The sequence below is a fragment of the Amia ocellicauda genome, chromosome 8, assembly GCF_036373705.1.
Source record: "Amia ocellicauda isolate fAmiCal2 chromosome 8, fAmiCal2.hap1, whole genome shotgun sequence".
Lineage (NCBI taxonomy): Eukaryota > Metazoa > Chordata > Actinopteri > Amiiformes > Amiidae > Amia > Amia ocellicauda.
The window spans coordinates 41,736,004-41,755,645 of NC_089857.1; the positions used below are offsets into that span (position 1 = coordinate 41,736,004).

Sequence of the window (19,642 nt, forward strand, 5' to 3'; positions counted from 1 at the left end):
GCCCCCTCCTGTTCTCTCTCTACACTCGCTCCCTTGGCCCCTCATTGCATCCCATGGTTTCTCTACCATTTCTATGGAGATGACACCCAGATTTTCCTGGTTTCCTCATCCACTCTCTTCTTCCGATAAGAACCTAGGAGTCACCCTCGATCCTGCGGTCTCCTACTCCCAGCACATCACCACGCTGACATGCACCTGTAGATTCTTCCTGAGCAACATACGCCTAATCCGTCCCTTCCTCACCAACTACTCGACTCAGCTGCTCGTCCAGTCCCTGGTCATCTCCTGTCTGGACTACTGCAACTCCCTCCTGGCCGGCCTGCTTGCTACGACCTGCCCACTCCAGCTCATCCAGAACTCTGCAGCTTGCCTGGTGTTTCTCTGCCCCGATTCGCACACGCTACTCCACTGCTCCGCTCCCTCCACTGGCTCCCAATCCTGGCATGCATTCATTTCAAGACACTGACCCTCACCTACTACTGTCTGGACCAGACTGCACCTCTACCTTCAGACCCTCATCTCTCCGTACATCCCCTCCAGACCTCTCTCTGGTACTCCTGCGCCAGAATACTAACCCTGCCTCTGTAACGGGACTCATTCGGTATAATGAGCTTGTTACAAGTGCCGTAACCCCTCAGTAAAATCAGTGTAGCGTTAATCCTCCCACGTTGGGTGACCAGGTCTTTTGGAGAAGTGGGCTTAACGCTCTAATATGCTGGAGCTGCTTCGGTGCGGTGCAGTGCGGAGCTCGGAGGGACGCCTGTGGTGTGTGGTTTGGATCCCGTGCGGGGAGCTCCAACTGCACCGGCTATACACTGTCCCCTTAGTGCTGGAACAACCTTCCCACTGAGGTCAGGACAGCAGAGTCCCTGACCTCCTTCGGGCGATTACTCAAGACACACCTGTTCAGACTGTACCTGTAAATTAGTAGTTTATTCCCGTGTGGCTCAGCTCTCCTGTAATTCTCACTTTATATAACTGTTGGGGTAAAATTGCCCCCTATGTATTGTATATACCCACTGTATAACTGTTAGAAAATATAAGAAACTTTCCAGTAAGTTACTAGTTAAAACTTGTTCTTATTAGGATTTCTCTGCTCTTATTATGATGTCTCTGCTCAGACTTATCTGTGTGGCAGATAGAAACAATTTCTGCTGCCGTGGCTAACGAACCGAAATGATCTATTAACACGTTTTTATTAGTACAGTGTGTCCTTGGTACCAGCGCTTCCATGTCTGAACTAATTACAAAGAAAACTTTATGAAATTTTGTTTACTGTGTCTTTGATATCAACGCCTCCCTGCTTAAACTAATTATAAGGAATACCTTATTAATTATCACTTCCCGCGTCTCGGAACTGCCCCGGACATATGCCAAGAAGATATCATCCAGTTTCGGGACTGCCCCGAAACATCTTTGAAATACTGCTTGTAAATGTATAAAAGGCTGTGTGAAACTTTCAATAAATGAAGATAAACTAACAGACTTCGGTGTCTGTGAATTTGTTCTTCCCGAGCACTCATCTTCTGTTGAAAAGTCTCATCTGTTACTGGAAGCGCTCACTGGGGTGCCTGATTCACTGGGATCCGAAGGGTTGCTTCAACTGAAGCGTTGTACCTTAACAATAACGTTTCCTCACACTGCTTATTTTTACAGTGCCAGTACCCATGTTTATTGTGATGTCCCTCTACCCCTTCTCCTTAGCTCTGAACTATGACTGCACATCTTGTCTGCACTTGTTAGCAATTACAATCTAGGATGTAGGACGTGTATTTTGTATTCGCTGTATATTTTACATATGCACTGTCATTTTGAACTTGTATTTTTTGAGTGGTCATTTTATACTGTATTATTGCACTTCTGTAATGCTCTTAAATTGTGTAAATTCCCCTGGATAAGGGTGTCTAATAATAAATAATAATAACATGTTCTCTATATTTAACAGAACAATTTATAACTGAGAGGTGGTCACCTTCAGGCTAACGCTATACAAATCATTTCGAGCTTCTTTTGTTTTTTTGATATTTGTAAACAGCATGGTTATATGTTTAAATAAGAGGCTATATGCAGTAAAACATCAATATAGGTGTATCACCTGTAGGAAGCTTTGGGACAGATTTCAATGGCAGAGCACTAATCCCACCTGCCTAGAACAGTCCCATGCTACAGAACTGATCTCTATTATTTAAAGGCCTTGTGAGAATGTTAAGATAGCACTTTACAATATTTTATCATACTTCTTGTGTTATTAGTACTCGTATTGTTTTGATTTCCCCTTTACTCCCTTTCCCGTGGCCCTTGACTGTGACCTAACATCTTGTCCGCACTTGGCTTTTACAGTCCGGGATGTCCCAGACAACCCATTTATTGTATTCACTTGTGTAAATTGAAATTTGTAAAATGTATTATGCTTTGAATCACATTGTTTTATTTCAATCTGAATTTGTAATGTTTGATGCCTTGTACTGAACTGATTTCTTGCACTTTGTATTGCGCTTATATTTTGTAAGTCACCCTGGATAAGGGCGTTTGCCAAGAAATACAGTGAGGGAAAAAAGTATTTGATCCCCTGCTGATTTTGTACGTTTGCCCACTGACAAAGAAATGATCAGTCTATAATTTTAGTTATAAAAAGTTATAAATTGATTTGCATGTTAATGAGGGAAATAAGTATTTGATCCCCTATCAATCAGCAAAATTTCTGGCTCCCAGGTGTCTTTTATACAGGTAACGAGCTGAGATTAGGAGCACTCTCTTAAAGGGACTCTCCTAATCTCAGCTCGTTACCTGTATAAAAGACACCTGTCCACAGAAGCAATCAAACAATCAGATTCCAAACTCTCCACCATGGCCAAGACCAAAGAGCTGTCCAAGGATGTCAGGGACAAGATTGTAGACCTACACAAGGCTGGAATGGGCTACAAGACCATCGCCAAGCAGCTTGGTGAGAAGGTGACAACAGTTGGTGCAATTATTCGCAAATGGAAGAAACACAAAATAACTGTCAGTCTCCCTCGGTCTGGGGCTCCATGCAAGATCTCACCTCGTGGAGTTTCAATGATCATGAGAACGGTGAGGAATCAGCCCAGAACTACACGGGAGGATCTTGTTAATGATCTCAAGGCAGCTGGGACCATAGTCACCAAGAAAACAATTGGTAACACACTACGCCGTGAAGGACTGAAATCCTGCAGCGCCCGCAAGGTCCCCCTGCTCAAGAAAGCACATGTACAGGCCCGTCTGAAGTTTGCCAATGAACATCTGAATGATTCAGAGGAGAACTGGGTGAAAGTGTTGTGGTCAGATGAGACCAAAATCAAGCTCTTTGGCATCAACTCAACTCGCCATGTTTGGAGGAGGAGGAATGACCCCAAGAACACCATCCCCACCGTCAAACATGGAGGTGGAAACATTATGCTTTGGGGGTGTTTTTCTGCTAAGGGGACAGGACAACTGCACCGCATCAAAGGGACGATGGACGGGGCCATGTACCGTCAAATCTTGGGTGAGAACCTCCTTCCCTCAGCCAGGGCATTGAAAATGGGTCGTGGATGGGTATTCCAGCATGACAATGACCCAAAACACACAGCCAAGGCAACAAAGGAGTGGCTCAAGAAGAAGCACATTAAGGTCCTGGAGTGGCCTAGCCAGTCTCCAGACCTTAATCCCATAGAAAATCTGTGGATGGAGCTGAAGGTTCGAGTTGCCAAACGTCAGCCTCGAAACCTTAAGGACTTGGAGAGGATCTGCAAAGAGGAGTGGGACAAAATCCCTCCTGAGATGTGTGCAAACCTGGTGGCCGACTACAAGAAACGTCTGACCTCTGTGATTGCCAACAAGGGTTTTGCCACCAAGTACTAAGTCGAAGGGGTCAAATACTTATTTCCCTCATTAACATGCAAATCAATTTATAACTTTTTTGAAATGCGTTTTTCTGGATTTTGTTGTTGTTATTCTGTCTCTCACTGTTAAAATACACGTACCATTAAAATTATAGACTGATCATTTCTTTGTCAGTGGGCAAACTTACAAAATCAGCAGGGGATCAAATACTTTTTTCCCTCACTGTACAATTCAGCTCATATCTCCGCTATTATAGATGCTACTGCTATATATGTGATATCTGTGGATTCAGAACAGCTTCAGCTATGCATGTATTATGTACTTATAATACAGTATACATTATATTATACAAGTGGAAAATGTGCAATAAAGTAAAAAGAGGATCAGAATTAGATTATTTTTTTCCAGCAATTGAAAACAGAAGCTGATTCAGTTTGGGCATCCACTCTGCCCAGATTTACCCCTGCCAGCCCCCCTGGGGTGCAACTGGTCAAAACAAAGACTCACAGTGCACTGGATCACAGGCAGAACAATCACACACCTTTGCCAATTGTCCTTCTGGACACGCCACACCCTCAATATAGCCCTGCTGCCTTGAGCAGGAACTGTGAGCACTGTAAGGTCAGTAGAATGTATAACAAGACCCCCTGGCATGCTTTGCTCAGTGGCATGTCTGAGGGACCTGAATAACTCAGGGAAAATAGAATATCAATGTTCGCCTGGCATTGTTTGCAAAAAAGGTGCATTATTTCAGTGTTATGTATATAGTTTATTGAAAAACAATGCATATTTCAATACCTAAGGCTTTGAAGAGCACGTTCTCAGTGTCAAAACTGTTCACTATTACTGTGTGGGGTGTGAGATCAATAATAAAAATTAAAAAATGAATTCCATTTCTTATTTTTTTACTCAGATACTGTCTTATAAGTACATTATACATGAAAAATGCATTTAGAAGAGGTTGTTCTGAAGAAATAGTTATAAAATACCGTCATACCGTCAAAAAATAGAAAAATACCGTGATACTGTATTTTGGCCATACCGTCCAGCCCTAGGGCATTGCAGCCTGAGTGTTCAAGGGTGTGCATGTTTAGTTTTGTGTAAGTTAACACTGCTCTGCTTTGCATAATATGTGTACCTAATGGTCAATAGAGGTTTAGCTGTTGATCTAATACATGTAAGGTATTTGCATTCGCTAACAACAGGAATTAGGGAGGGGTTAACATTAACATTACTGTAGGACGGAGCAACACTGTGAAGGGTGAGAATTAATCGCAGGACTTTAGGAACAGGATGTGCCAGATACAGTGTGTGGCATGAGGATCGGTCACCAGATGCACTAGACACAGTATTCTCTGCTTTCCTACATACTTCTTATCACCTTTCATTGTATTTGTTCCTTTTTGGTCTATAAAACATTCTGATTATTCAGGATTCCCCAGTTCTTGGCATTAGATGTTGGGAGCTCCACTAGTAGTCATGTCTAGTCTTATTTTCCCTTTCTACATGACAATGAAGGTACCATGTCCATGAACAATACATGAGCTTTGTATTAATATCAATATTTACCTCTCTTATTTAAGAAAGTGTCCAATTGAGAGGAGGCCATTCGGCCCATTGTGCTCGTTTGGTGTCCATTAATAACTAAGTGATCAAAGATCCTATCCAGTCTGTTTTTGAATGTTCCCAAATTGTCTCTTCAGCCACATCGCTGGGGAGTTTGTTCAGATTGTGACGCCTCTCTGTGTGAAGAAGTGTCTCCTGTTTTCTGTCTTGAATGCCTTGAAGCCCAATTTCCATTTGTGTCCCCGGGTGCGTGTGTCCCTGCTGATCTGGAAAAGCTCCTCTGGTTTGATGTGGTCGATGCCTTTCATGATTTTGAAGACTTGAATCAAGTCTCCTCTGTTCCAGGGTGAAAAGCTTCAGTTCCCTCAGTCTCTCAGTAGAACATTCCCTTTGGTTGTATTATCAAATGAAAATGTGACAATTGAAAGAGTGGAAATACTTGTGCTGATGGTGATGTGATGACATATAAATAATATGTATAATTGTATATGCATAGTGTGCTTGCAGTGTGAGGAGTGATGGGTGTGCAAGTCTGTCCAAAAAACACTTTATTACCAACTGGACTAACAGTGCAGCCAGCTGCTGTAACAAACTGCTTCACACTGGGCCGGAAGCACCACAAAACCCTGCCTGCTCCAAGGCTTCAGTTGTATATACATCTATTAAGCTCTAGGATGAGTCCTGAGAAAGTGCATTTGTAAATTACTGCACAAAGTCTTTAAAATGTTTTGTATCACCGACTTTCCATCTGAGAAGCACTAGTTCATCAGCAAAGCAGGTGAAACACAGGAACTGTGGGGTAACAGTGCCGCCTGGCGGTCTACAGACACTACTGCAGCCGAATAAGCTTCAAGTCAGACTCACTGAGCATTACCCTCTTGCATTTTTATTGTATAGTAGAGGCTTCTGACAATAAATTTCACCCTGATGGGGTACAAGTTTGTAATCTGTATCTGTAGGCAGGTCAAAGCTATGAACTGGCCCCGGCCTTTCTCCCAGTTGATTCTGAACAGTGGCAGAGTTGCTATTGTTCACCTGTGTGAAGTAAAACAGTAAAAACCCGCCTCCGTTTCCTCAGTGTGATTCTTTCAAAATATCTCCAGCTCAGCGCAGGCAGAATCTTAACCACAAATAGACTCAACTGAAGTCAGAGGATTAGAAAAGTGTTACATTTATAAATAGTAAAACCATGTGATCCAAAAAGTTGCAGACAGTACATCATGGCAATCCATCAACATTTCAACAGAGACAGTATTTTCATTTCAGAGCTTCCATTTTTACAAAGTGTGTCTTTTTACACACTGTGTTGTTACAGAGTTGACCTGGTGAGCGGCGTTACAGGAGGTCGGTCTTCACAGGCTCTAAACAACGACCCAGACGTTGTCGGGAGTGCATACAGGCACGTGGGGGCCATACACACTGCTGAGTCACATTATGACTTGCATTGATTAAATTCACGCAAGGAGGAACAGCCTATGATTTCAATTGTTTACTTTGATTTTTCGGTGTGAGTTTGAATCCAGCCCTCAATCGGTTGGTGATTTTGGTTTCCACTGACCGCTGTGACGTAATTTTGTTCTCAATGAATTACACAATATACAGTAAAGATTTTTATCTTTAATATATTTCGTTCATCGAGATCCGATGTGTGATTTAAGTGTTCCCTTAATTTTTTTGAGCAGTGTAGTAAACACAATTCAGTTGTAGATAATAAAAATGTCCTTACCTTTATGATGAATCAAGGTCTTCTTTTGAACGTGATTGATAAACATGAGCGAAGCCACACAGATGGCACAGCAGTGTTGGGTAAACATGGCTGAGTGGTCGAACCGATGTCAGGAGTCTTTTTGTTCTAAATGGTCCAACGTCGGTCCATCCCTGTTTTGACCTGCAACTGTTCATCCCCAAAAGCATCCTTTGCTCTTCTCCTGTGTCCAGTGCTGCTGCCTGTCCTGGCGGTTGTAGATCTCTAGTGCTTGGTTTCCTCTCCCTGTGAGGTGCGAGTGTGGGGAGCTGGAGAGGATTTCTACAAGTTGAGCCAGCGATGTGAACAATACATTTACAGCTGCTTTGGTGGGTGTATCGTGTTGTTTTCTGACCGATCGCAGACATGAGCTGCCCGGAACACATTTTATTATTATTATTATTAGAAATACAACTTTATTACTATTATTATTATGTCTGCTAAGAAATATGATAATGACTAGAGGCTGCAGGCAACTTTGAGGCTCCAGGTGTTTGCAGTGGAGAAACGTATGGTTTGACTGGTAAAAGCAGATTTTTATTATAGCGCCTCACCGAGTATGGCCACATAGTAAACGTCTTCTGTTCACCCTTTCAACTGTCCTGTACACAGCAAGCGATTCTGCACAGTTCTGTATATATAAAAGCTACGATTTCACTGTAGGAAATGTGCCCCCCCTGTGTATGCATTGTTCAAATGATTTGTGTTTAAAAAGTTTCCACTCTAATACTGTTCCAAGCGACTGATTGTTTTTTGTTATTACGATGTAGATGTGAGACATGGCCGCTTCATTTTATTTTCTCAGTTCCTGGAGGAGCCCCTGCCCTGCTGGTTTTTGTTCCAGTCGAGCTGGTAGTTTAATTGCACTGCACATATTATACCCTTATGTGCTTCTCTGTAAGGAAGCCATGGGGTGCGTTGTAGTGCAGATTTCCACAGATCTACATAATTCCACCAATTTGTGCGTATATGGACCATAATTCTAAAACACTTTGATCCAAATCGACTAAGATACCAACACTACAACGTCAACAAATGAATTCATATTTTGAAATACATCGACCAATACGCTAGGAGAAATTCAAACAAGATGAGTTTCAGTTCACTTGTTGGCTACCCGCCAAAGTGGCTGGTAAAATGTACAGATTTACCCACCACTGGCTAAATCTACCCGCATTTGGGTGGCGGGTGTTAATTTTATTCCCTGGATTCTGCACAGTTCTGTATATACCATGTTACCAAAAGCTTGAACTAGTTTCAACCCACTGGTTATACCTTTTGCAATATGAAAGGATACATTAAGAAATGGATGCATGTTCCAGTTAGAAACACTACACACAGTGATCTACAATGTCAAAGTATATCACAAAATGTATAATATTCAGGAGATAAAACAATATACACATTTAATTTTACTGCAAGCAGTACATCAATCCGAAAATGAGATCTACTGTTTCTTATTCAAGCTACATACAGAAACAATTTGGGATTCACTTAGAATAGGTATCTATTGAGCTTATAAATACTTTCCAAGAAATATAAATACAGTACAGTCATTAATCATTGACAATATAAGACAGACTGGAGAAGATACCAATGTGGGTTTGTTCTTGTTTTTTAATATTATTTAATATTAATATAACCACAAGTAGCAATGATCTGGCATTGGTTGTAAACTACAAAACCCTTTCCTTTTTACAGTAACACTTTCTTGCCAATGTCAACATGATACTTCACCTCAAAAATCACCAGGAGAGTAAATCACAGTATTTACTGCATATTTTTAAAAACAGCAGTGGTCTCAAACTCAATCCCTGGAAGGCCATGTGTATGCTGGTTTTCGTTCCTCAGTGACTGAATTGGTCTAATTGTTTAATTAGCTAGATACATTTAAGCACCTCTCCAGGCCCTGGGATATTTTATAAGCAACTGTACCTTCAATCAAATGCACTTTTAATCATCAACTGTAAAATACCTCTATATACTTTTTAAATGTTGAATTGAAAAATGAATTAGATGAATTTAGTAATTGAGGATGCTGTTGGAATGAAAACCAGCATACACATGGGGTATTAAATAATAGCAATATGTCTTGAGCTGGACTTCTTAGTGTTTGCAGATAGATTGCACCAGTAAATGCCCAGCTGTATAAATGGGAAACATGTGATAAGTTGTAACAATTGTAAGTCACCCTGGATAAGGGTGTCTGCTAAGAAATCAAGTTATAATCAAAAATAATAATAAAAGACTAAGGAGACATCTGAGATAAAGATGTTTATTATTATTAATGTCCTGTAGGTGCACAGCAAGAAGGGTGTAATGTTCAATATTATAGTATGTTCTATTAGAAAACATTTATGCGATTGTGTCTGACTCCGGAGCACTTCATTATAGGTGAAGAAACCTCTTTGATGGTATTCTAATTAAACTATCTATCTGTTGAGGGAGTCAGTTTCTCCCCATCTGTACCAATACATATTTTTCAGCTGTTAAACAGAGTTATTGTCTCTGTGTTTGTGTGTGTGTGAGCATCCACTGGCAGTGTTATTGTGCGTTCTAGTGTCTAGTAGATCAGTGTCAATGTGTTTGTCTCCAGGTGTTAGTGTGTGTCTGTGTGTGAACTGGTTTGTTTTAGCATCCACTATCTGTATCATTGTGTAGGTGTGCTTGTGCGCCCAGTAGTTCAGTGTCAACGTATGTGCTTGTGTCCATTATTGGGTCCATTGGATTTGTGTATATATATTTGGATATATATATTGAGGTTTGAGTTATTTATATTATCATCTTTTAATCCAGTGTATGACACTAGAATTATATATATATATATATATATATATATATATATATATATATATATATATATATATATATATATATTGTGTTAAATAAATGTTGTGATTTGAATTTTGCACAGTTGTACTTTCAGTGATATTTCAGTATTCATTTTGAATGTTTAAATGCTGCTTAAATATACACTCACCTAAAGGATTATTAGGAACACCATACTAATACTGTGTTTGACTCCCTTTCGCCTTCAGAACTGCCTTAATTCTACGTGGCATTGATTCAACAAGGTGCTGAAAGCATTCTTTAGAAATGTTGGCCCATATTGATAGGATAGCATCTTGCAGTTGATGGAGATTTGTGGGATGCACATCCAGGGCACGAAGCTCCCGTTCCACCACATCCCAAAGATGCTCTATTGGGTTGAGATCTGGTGACTGTGGGGGCCAGTTTAGTACAGTGAACTCATTGTCATGTTCAAGAAACCAATTTGAAATGATTCGACCTTTGTGACATGGTGCATTATCCTGCTGGAAGTAGCCATCAGAGGATGGGTACATGGTGGTCATAAAGGGATGGACATGGTCAGAAACAATGCTCAGGTAGGCCGTGGCATTTAAACGATGCCCAATTGGCACTAAGGGGCCTAAAGTGTGCCAAGAAAACATCCCCCACACCATTACACCACCACCAGCAGCCTGCACAGTGGTAACAAGGCATGATGGATCCATGTTCTCATTCTGTTTACGCCAAATTCTGACTCTACCATCTGAATGTCTCAACAGAAATCGAGACTCATCAGACCAGGCAACATTTTTCCAGTCTTCAACTATCCAATTTTGGTGAGCTTGTGCAAATTGTAGCCTCTTTTTCCTATTTGTAGTGGAGATGAGTGGTACCCGGTGGGGTCTTCTGCTGTTGTAGCCCATCCGCCTCAAGGTTGTACGTGTTGTGGCTTCACAAATGCTTTGCTGCATACCTCGGTTGTAACGAGTGGTTATTTCAGTCAAAGTTGCTCTTCTATCAGCTTGAATCAGTCGGCCCATTCTCCTCTGACCTCTAGCATCAACAAGGCATTTTCACCCACAGGACTGCCGCATACTGGATGTTTTTCCCTTTTCACACCATTCTTTGTAAACCCTAGAAATGGTTGTGTGTGAAAATCCCAGTAACTGAGCAGATTGTGAAATACTCAGACCGGCCCGTCTGGCACCAACAACCATGCCACGCTCAAAATTGCTTAAATCACCTTTCTTTCCCATTCAGACATTCAGTTTGGAGTTCAGGAGATTGTCTTGACCAGGACCACACCCCTAAATGCATTGAAGCAACTGCCATGTGATTGGTTGGTTACATAATTGCATTAATGAGAAATTGAACAGGTGTTCCTAATAATCCTTTAGGTGAGTGTATATATATATATATATATATATATATATATATTTTTTTTTTTTTCATTTAAAAGAGTTTCACTAAATAAAAGGAAGCAGCATTATTGCATAAGTCATGTTGTTGTGAGCTTTGTATTTTTTCCTTTAAGGAAATAGAGAATTTGTTCCACATTGCATCCATACATATGGCATAGTAAACTTAGTAGTAAGCTTAGTAGTAAACAAAAATATCGGATGGGTATCGGTATCAGTAGATAGTAAAGGTTGAGGTATCAGATCGGAAAAGAAAAAGTGGTATCTAGCCATCCCTACACACAGATACTGAACTAATGGACATACATCTACAGTGGGGGAAAAAAGTATTTGATCCCCTGCTGATTTTGTACGTTTGCCCACTGACACAGAAATGATCAGTCTATAATTTTAATGGTAGGTGTATTTTAACAGTGAGAGACAGAATAACAACAAAAAAATCCAGAAAAACGCATTTCAGAAAAGTTATCAATTGATTTGCATATTAATGATGGAAATAAGTATTTGACCCCTTCGACTTAGTACTTGGTGGCAAAACCCTTGTTGGCGATCACAGAGGTCAGACGTTTCTTGTAGTTGGCCACCAGGTTTGCACACATCTCAGGAGGGATTTTGTCCCACTCCTCTTTGCAGATCCTCTCCAAGTCATTAAGGTTTCGAAGCTGACGTTTGGCAATTCGAACCTTCAGCTCCCTCTACAGATTTTCTATGGGATTAAGGTCTGGAGACTGGCTAGGCCACTCCAGGACCTTAATGTGCTTCTTCTTGAGCCACTCCTTTGTTGCCTTGGCTGTGTGTTTTGGGTCATTGTCATGCTGGAATACCCATCCACGACCCATTTTCAATGCCCTGGCTGAGGGAAGGAGGTTCTCACCCAAGATTTGACGGTACATGGCCCCGTCAATCGTCCCTTTGATGCGGTGCAGTTGTCCTGTCCCCTTAGCAGAAAAACACCCCCAAAGCATAATGTTTCCACCTCCATGTTTGACGGTGGGGATGGTGTTCTTGGGGTCATTCCTCCTCCTCCAAACACAGCGAGTTGAGTTGATGCCAAAGAGCTCGATTTTGGTCTCATCTGACCACAACACTTTCACCCAGTTCTCCTCTGAATCATTCAGATGTTCATTGGCAAACTTCAGACGGGCCTGTACATGTGCTTTCTTGAGCAGGGGGACCTTGCGGGCGCTGCAGGATTTCAGTCCTTCACGGCGTAGTGTGTTACCAATTGTTTTCTTGGTGACTATGGTCCCAGCTGCCTTGAGATAGTTCTGGGCTGATTCCTCACCGTTCTCATGATCATTGAAACTCCATGAGGTGAGATCTTTCATGGAGCCCCAGACCGAGGGAGACTGACAGTTATTTTGTGTTTCTTCCATTTGCGAATAATCGCACCAACTGTTGTCACCTTCTCACCAAGCTGCTTGGCGATGGTCTTGTAGCCCATTCCAGCCTTGTGTAGGTCTACAATCTTGTCCCTGACATCCTTGGACAGCTCTTTGGTCTTGGCCATGGTGGAGAGTTTGGAATCTGATTGATTGATTGATTGCTTCTGTGGACAGGTGTCTTTTATACAGGTAACGAACTGAGATTAGGAGCACTCCCTTTAAGAGAGTGCTCCTAATCTCAGCTCGTTACCTGCATAAAAGCCAACTGGGAGCCAGAAATCTTGCTGATTGATAGGGGATCAAATACTTATTTCCCTCATTAACATTTTACATTTAACAATTTATAACTTTTTTGAAATGCGTTTTTCTGGATTTTTTTGTTGTTATTCTGTCTCTCACTGTTAAAATACACCTACCATTAAAATTATAGACTGATCATTTCTTTGTCAGTGGGCAAACGTACAAAATCAGCAGGGGATCAAATACTTTTTTCCCCCACTGTACGTTTTTGGTAAAGAACATACAAAATCACAGATAAGCTAAATGCCAACATTTTAAATGTATATTATTATTACAAGCATGCAGGATTAAATTGAGTGTGTGTGAAATTATTACACAGGCTATGTATTTACCCCAATGTAATAATTTCACACACATTCAATTTAAACCTGCATGCTTGTAGTAATTCCACATGACTGAGATGATAGCTGTCTATTGTTTTGTTTCGAACCTGTGGCACGAGTGGCACGCAGAGCCGATAGGTTGGCACGTAAAGTGAGCCACTGTGTGAGTAGCTCACTTTGAACTGCGAGATGTTAGTGTGATGATGATGTTCATGCTGCTGTGGCTCTGGGAGCAGGAGGAAGAGGACACAAACTAGGTCTGTGCTGTTGTGATTCATTGTGGTCAGCAATGGACGTGTCTGTTGAACTCGCAGGGGAAAGCAATGTGTTTACTGTTATCTCCTGTATCAAATGAAGAAATGGCCACAATCAGTCCTAACACTCCAATCATTTTAAAACTTCATAAAGTTTGCAAAAGGAAGCTGTAAGTTATCCAAAATAAGTACATTTTGCCTTTGATTGTAGAGTACATTTGTGCACACTCAAACTCACGGTACATTGATACCGCTGCATAATTTTCTCCTTAAATAAGTAATATAAGTAAATATATGTTGACAAAAAGCGCATTGGTAATGACTGAGTGCAAACAAAACACAAATATGAAGGGTTACTAAAGCAGCCAAATGAACAAACCTCTACTTCTTGTATGTAACCGCAGGGCAGTGGAGAACCTGTGGGACTTTGTTTTGGGGGTAGATTGTGATTTTAAGGTTTTTTTCAATGAACTTTATCATTATAATCCTCAAACTTAATGTATGATGAAATATGATTCATGCATTTTACTGCACTGTAGCAATCCTGCAACATTTTAATGATTTTAATCGTATTTATTGTATGATGCTTTGGCATGGTGTTCCACTATATACAATGAAGTTTGATTGATTTACTTTGAATGAGGATTAAAGATTCTCATTGTCCAAAATAAAAATGGACATATTCCAGAAATGATCGAGCTAGTGACGTGCTATTACTGTTGATTTTTATAAATGTCAATTGACAATAATCTGTGAGCAAATGGGAACCTGCATATTTATAATATTATATAATATAACCAGACTTCGGTCACTCACTCCCCATCCCTGATACAAACTCTCCGGATTTCAATATTTGAATATTCTCACATGTTAGACACAACAAACCCAAAACCTGCTGTGATTGGTTGATAAAATGACGCGGTACAACTTCCGGGTGACGTTTTCGTTTTCACGTAGGGACCAATGAGAGGACAGAATCGTCCGTGGTCATATGATTGACTCGTCGTTTGCCCAATAGGAGTGTAGATCTGTCGCAGCACTTTCGTTGTCCGTACTCTCCTCCAATGAGCAGCAGCGAGGGGCGGGTGGAAAGCTCCGGCGGGGTTGTTTGGAAATGGCCACCGCGGGCGCTGAGGGCTCCTGTCCGGACCGGGCGGCAGGGTAACACGGCGTCGTGCTGAAAACTGAAATGCAATAATAACAACAACAACAACAAACATAAGTGGTTTTGTAGAAGTGAAATGATGTTGAATGATGCATGTTTTTTAAACGTAGAAGCGCGTCTGGGGCTGGAACTGGTCGCGTTTGTACTGATAAAACCGTTTATACAGTCAGTCACGGATATTCATCGTTATGCATCCCAGCCGGGTTATGGTGTTTATATATGCCGGTGATGTGTCTGTCATTTGGCAGCCTTTCCCGCGTCCAATACGGCTGTGTAGCCACTCAAACATGAGAGAGACGGCTGTCACTAACCAGGCCGTGCTGTTTATGTCTACATCGCGCAGGCGCACTGGCGGGATGGAGGTCTTTGAGAAGCTGGAGGGTCTTTCGCTGGAGCTGGGGCAGGAGGCGCTGAGCAGCTGCCAGTCCCCCCTCACCGCCAGCTGCGAGGAGCAGGAATCCCTCACACACCTGCTCAGGTTGGTGAGGCCGTGAGGAAGATCATGCATGACTGTCGCAGGATTGTCCAGGATTGTGGTTGATCTTAGCGGGGCAAAAGCAGGAACAGAAACACAACTTCATTTGTCTCCCCTATGTAGCCACAGTGTCAACTCTTCTTTAACAATTGTATTATTGTTCTTCTGTTCTGCAGGATAAAAGAACAAGTGGCAAACCAGTGTTTTGAAATGAGAGTAAAGGTTAATGCAGGTCAGTAGTGGGTTGTCTCAGGGCTCATATGTAGTCCTTGATCTTCACAGCTTTGTATTGTTTCATCAGTGTTTTGGAAATAGATTTCAAAGATGGATAACGAGATTGGCTAAAGCTGTAGATAAAAAAGATTGAGTACTTTTATTGTTACTCTACCCTATGCAGGCAGCTATGCATTGTATATTATTTAAATGTGACAGATTTGATATATTTGGTATTTTTTAATAATGTCGCTTAACTGTTATGTTAATCTTACAGAAAGGTTTTGTAAGTCTTTTGTCTTTGTATGTATGGATTTTAAAACACAATAGTCTTCTACAGTAGGATGCTGTGAAATGTTGCAATGTACAGTATCTTACATTTCTTCTGTACCAAACCTGGTTTGATAAACTGCTTTATTTAATAGAACAAGGAAAGGACTTTCAAGACATAATTACAGATGAAAACCAAAACACGTAAGTTTTCCCTTCTTAACTTAAATTTCTGGGATTGTGCATTAACCGGAATATTCAGATTTCCATCTTAATTTAATTTGTCATTTCTGAGTTAGTGCAACACATTTTAGTACAGTCTGAAGACCTGACACTGTCTTTGAACTGTTGTAAAAGGGAATGTTCGTCTGGTTTGTGATGTCATTTTAACTTGGTTTTATTTATATATTAATTTAATCTAGATGTGAATTAGAGAGAGACCTAGAAGATTCTAAACTCTCTTATTGCAATACAATCTTGGCCTTACACAGGTAAGTAACCGCTTGAGGAAATCTGTGAAGGATTCCTATTCTGCTGCAATATACATACTTTAAATTGTGAAACTGATGTTTGTTTAAATTGAGCTTGTTTTGTGTAGAATGCAGGTCTCTCAGGCAGTTTTGGAAAAACTGGAACACAATGACAAAGAGGCAGAGTAAGTACAGTATTTTAAATAACTTTAATGCCATTCTAGAATGTCATCTTTGTAATATAACATTGATTTGAAATATTGTAAAAAAACATGCATATATACAGACGGGTGATAAAGGAAAAACCAACAAAGGGTGTCAGTAAGGTGTTGGGCACCACGAGCCCCAGAACAGCTTCAATGCTCTTGGCACAGATTGTATGAGTCTCTGGACTCTACTGGAGGGATGGACACCATTCTTCCAAAAGATATTCCCTCATTTGGGGTTTTGATGATGGTGGTGGAGAGCGCTGTCTAACACGTTGGTCCACAGTCTCCCATAGGTGCTCAACTGGGTTGAGATCTGGTGACTACGAAGGCCATAGCATATGAGTCACATCATTTTCATACTCATCACACCATTCAGTGACCCTTGTGCTCTGTGGATGGGCATTGTCATCCTGGAAGAGACACTCCCCTCAGGATAGGAATGTGTCACCATAGGATAAAGGTGATCACTCAGAATAACTCTGTCATGATGTGCAGCGACCCTTCCCTCTAAGGGGACAAGTGGACCCAAACCATGCGAGGAAAATGCCCCCCACAGCATAACTGAGACTCCGGACCCCCTCACTGTAGGGTCCAGCAGTCAGGCCTGTCCCGTTCTCTTGGTGTCCCACACATGCACTCGCCCACTTGTCCAGAACACGAGCCAGTTGAGCGTCTGTGTGACTGAAGCTCCTGCCATTCGTGCCCCAATAATGACCCCTCTTTCAAAGTCACTGAGATCCTTTCCTCTTGCCATCTTGATCCAAAATCAAGGTCAGCTGGGCCTGCTCAGCATTTGTATTCATGCCACAGAGCATGATAGTATGTGAATTGCATAATTGTATCATGCAGTGCACTTGTTTGGAGGCGTCTGCATTCGTTATGTTCCTCCACTCATTTATTCAGGTTTTGCCTTTAATTTGTCACCTGTCTGTATTTGTGTGTGTGTGTGTGCGTGTGTATATATAGAATAGTAAGTGTCTGAATAAGTCTTGAAAATCCTTATGTTTGCCCTGGCTATCCTTTGGTTTATAGCGCATATGCATTTGCTGTATATTGAAATGCTGAGTATTTGTTTACCGTGGCTGAAGACCGTCCCATTAGCTGGCACTGTCTGACCGCTCTGTCTGATTTCGATTGCAGATTAATGAAGGCAACAGTTAACCACAGCCGGGGCCTTTGTTCCAGAATAATGAAACTGCAGCAGGTGAGTGTGCTGTGCTTCAGTCTGGAGTCTGTGGTGAATATTATTCCTAATGGTTCTGTTGTTGTCGGAGACTAGTGAATATTTCACTTCAATGTAGGTGTTATGCTCTGCAGTCGTGTTTACTGGTGCATTCATTGTTTTTCGTGTGTAACTTTCTGCATTATGATGTGGAGGAAATTAAATACATTTACTGGTGTTGACAATGTCCTTCTTTTAAACAGATTACGGTTGTTGTTTTCTCTCACTGTTGCATAGGAATCCAGTCAACTTGAGCAGCAAGTCTTGGAAATCCGGAAAAAAAGGCTCGGTGAGTGATTTATTGACTCGTGCAGATCGTGCATCGCCTTCTCATGTTGTAAAATGTTGAGACTGTGAATTGCTCTGCTTCTCACGCCCCTCAGTGCTGAAAAAACAAGCTCACAGGGAGTTGAAGGAACTCCAAGAGCTGAAGAATACACGGGAGCACGTCCGGGAAGGCAAATACAGCGAGGTTTTAAAGAAGGGTCAGACCAACCTGGAGAAGTACATGAAGATGGTTGTTGTCATACAGAATGTGCTCAAGGTAAAGCTGATGAGTGTTGTTTTGTATAGAAGTGTTCGACCCAACACATCTCGATGACCAGAACTGATCTCCGCCCGTTTTTATCCTTTAGTGGCAGAAAAAGAAATGCGACCTGTCGTCAGTTGGGCAGTCATGAGTGAAATGACCTGGAATTGCTCGATATGTTTACATTTTATCCTGCAGATCAAAGCAGAAGCATGTTTTTGTGTTATTTGTTTGTAGATATAACTTTGACATGACATTGCAGACTTTTAAAATTGTTTGATATCGCTGAGGGTGTTAGTAAAGACACAAAAATAAAAACTGTAACGGTGTTTTAGGGTGGGATCGTATTTCCGGGTCTGCAGAAGAGATTTTGGCAGCCCAGAGTGAGGGTCCTCTTTCTGTTCGATGACGGCGTTTTCGTGTTTCCACAGGACATTATCCTTTCCAGCAAAGTGAACTGGACTGCAGACCCTAAACTGAGAGGGATTGTCTTGGGCCTGGAGAGGAACCCAGCGCTCGACTGAAGAAGCAGACGTTTGTGTTTTTCAGTCTGTTGTGCCGGCGTATTAAAGCTCCCCACAAACGTTATTTCAACTATTGGTCTTCATCTCCCACAATGAGGAAGAATTTAGACGCATATCCCACTCCATCGAAATCCATCAAATGGTTGGTTTGATCACAGTGGGAAATGTTATAACTGTAGGGTCAGTTGTATGATTTTGATGGTCATGTTTTAATGTATGGTTTTCATTTTATATTACTGTCAAGCCCAGTCCTTGCAATTTTATATATTTTTTGTTTAGTCTAAGGTGGAGAAAAATGTTAGTTACTTAAACATTTTGTACTTGTTGAGGCAATGTAAAAAAATATAAAAGCTCATATTTTGTGATTCATTTTTCATTTCATTTTTTTTTGCGATTTGCTGATTGAATTTCCTATGAATAAAATGTATAAATGTAATGTACAAATACAAATTTCACTGAAGCAAATGAGAAGTATGTGTGTGTGTGTGTGTGTATGTGTGTGTGTGTGCGCGCGCAGAGTTTGTGTGGTCTATGTGTTTTTTCATCCATTCAATAGCTTTGCCCATCTTTGATCTGTTCTTCTTGCGATGTGTCCGGTTGCCATTTCAACATTTTCAGTCTTTCAGTGTCACCTATTTTGGTTTGTTCTCAGATCCATTCATTTATTCTTCCGTCTCTTCTTCTTTTTCCAAGCACACATCTTTCCATGCTCCTTTGTGCTGTCCGGTTTCTGTATCATTTTTTGAATTAAATTACCAAGCCCTAATAGTATGCTCTGATCAAATACTTTCCCCTTCAGGCTAGTGGGTAGATTTCCTTTGAACAGGTGTTGCTTCTTTATGTACTCCATCCCATTAAAAAAGAAAATAGTCACTATATTTGTAGTAAAGAAAAAAACAAATACTGGTGTACCCTTTCCCTTAGATTAAAAATACATAATTA

At 41.1% G+C, this 19,642-nt stretch overlaps 1 protein-coding gene across 1 annotated transcript; it reads left to right on the plus strand.

Annotated features, from left to right (window-relative positions):
* The first annotated feature begins 14,680 nt into the window (after positions 1-14,680).
* Positions 14,681-19,065, plus strand: LOC136755074 (centromere protein H). The gene is made up of 10 exons (XM_066711443.1): positions 14,681-14,784; positions 15,132-15,266; positions 15,440-15,495; positions 15,902-15,950; positions 16,169-16,237; positions 16,345-16,401; positions 17,566-17,629; positions 17,885-17,936; positions 18,031-18,191; positions 18,608-19,065. Exons 1-10 carry the CDS (start codon positions 14,738-14,740, stop codon positions 18,698-18,700), a joined length of 783 nt encoding a protein of 260 aa, XP_066567540.1. The 5' UTR covers positions 14,681-14,737; the 3' UTR covers positions 18,701-19,065.
* Positions 19,066-19,642: the final 577 nt, after the last annotated feature.

Coding starts and splice junctions, on each gene's coding strand:
- LOC136755074 (XM_066711443.1), top strand. CDS start 14,738: ATGGCCACCGCGGGCGCTGAGGGCTCCTGTCCGGACCGGGCGGCAGG. Junction 14,785..15,131: donor TGTCCGGACCGGGCGGCAGG/GTAACACGGCGT, acceptor TACATCGCGCAG/GCGCACTGGCGGGATGGAGG. Junction 17,937..18,030: donor AATCCGGAAAAAAAGGCTCG/GTGAGTGATTTA, acceptor CACGCCCCTCAG/TGCTGAAAAAACAAGCTCAC.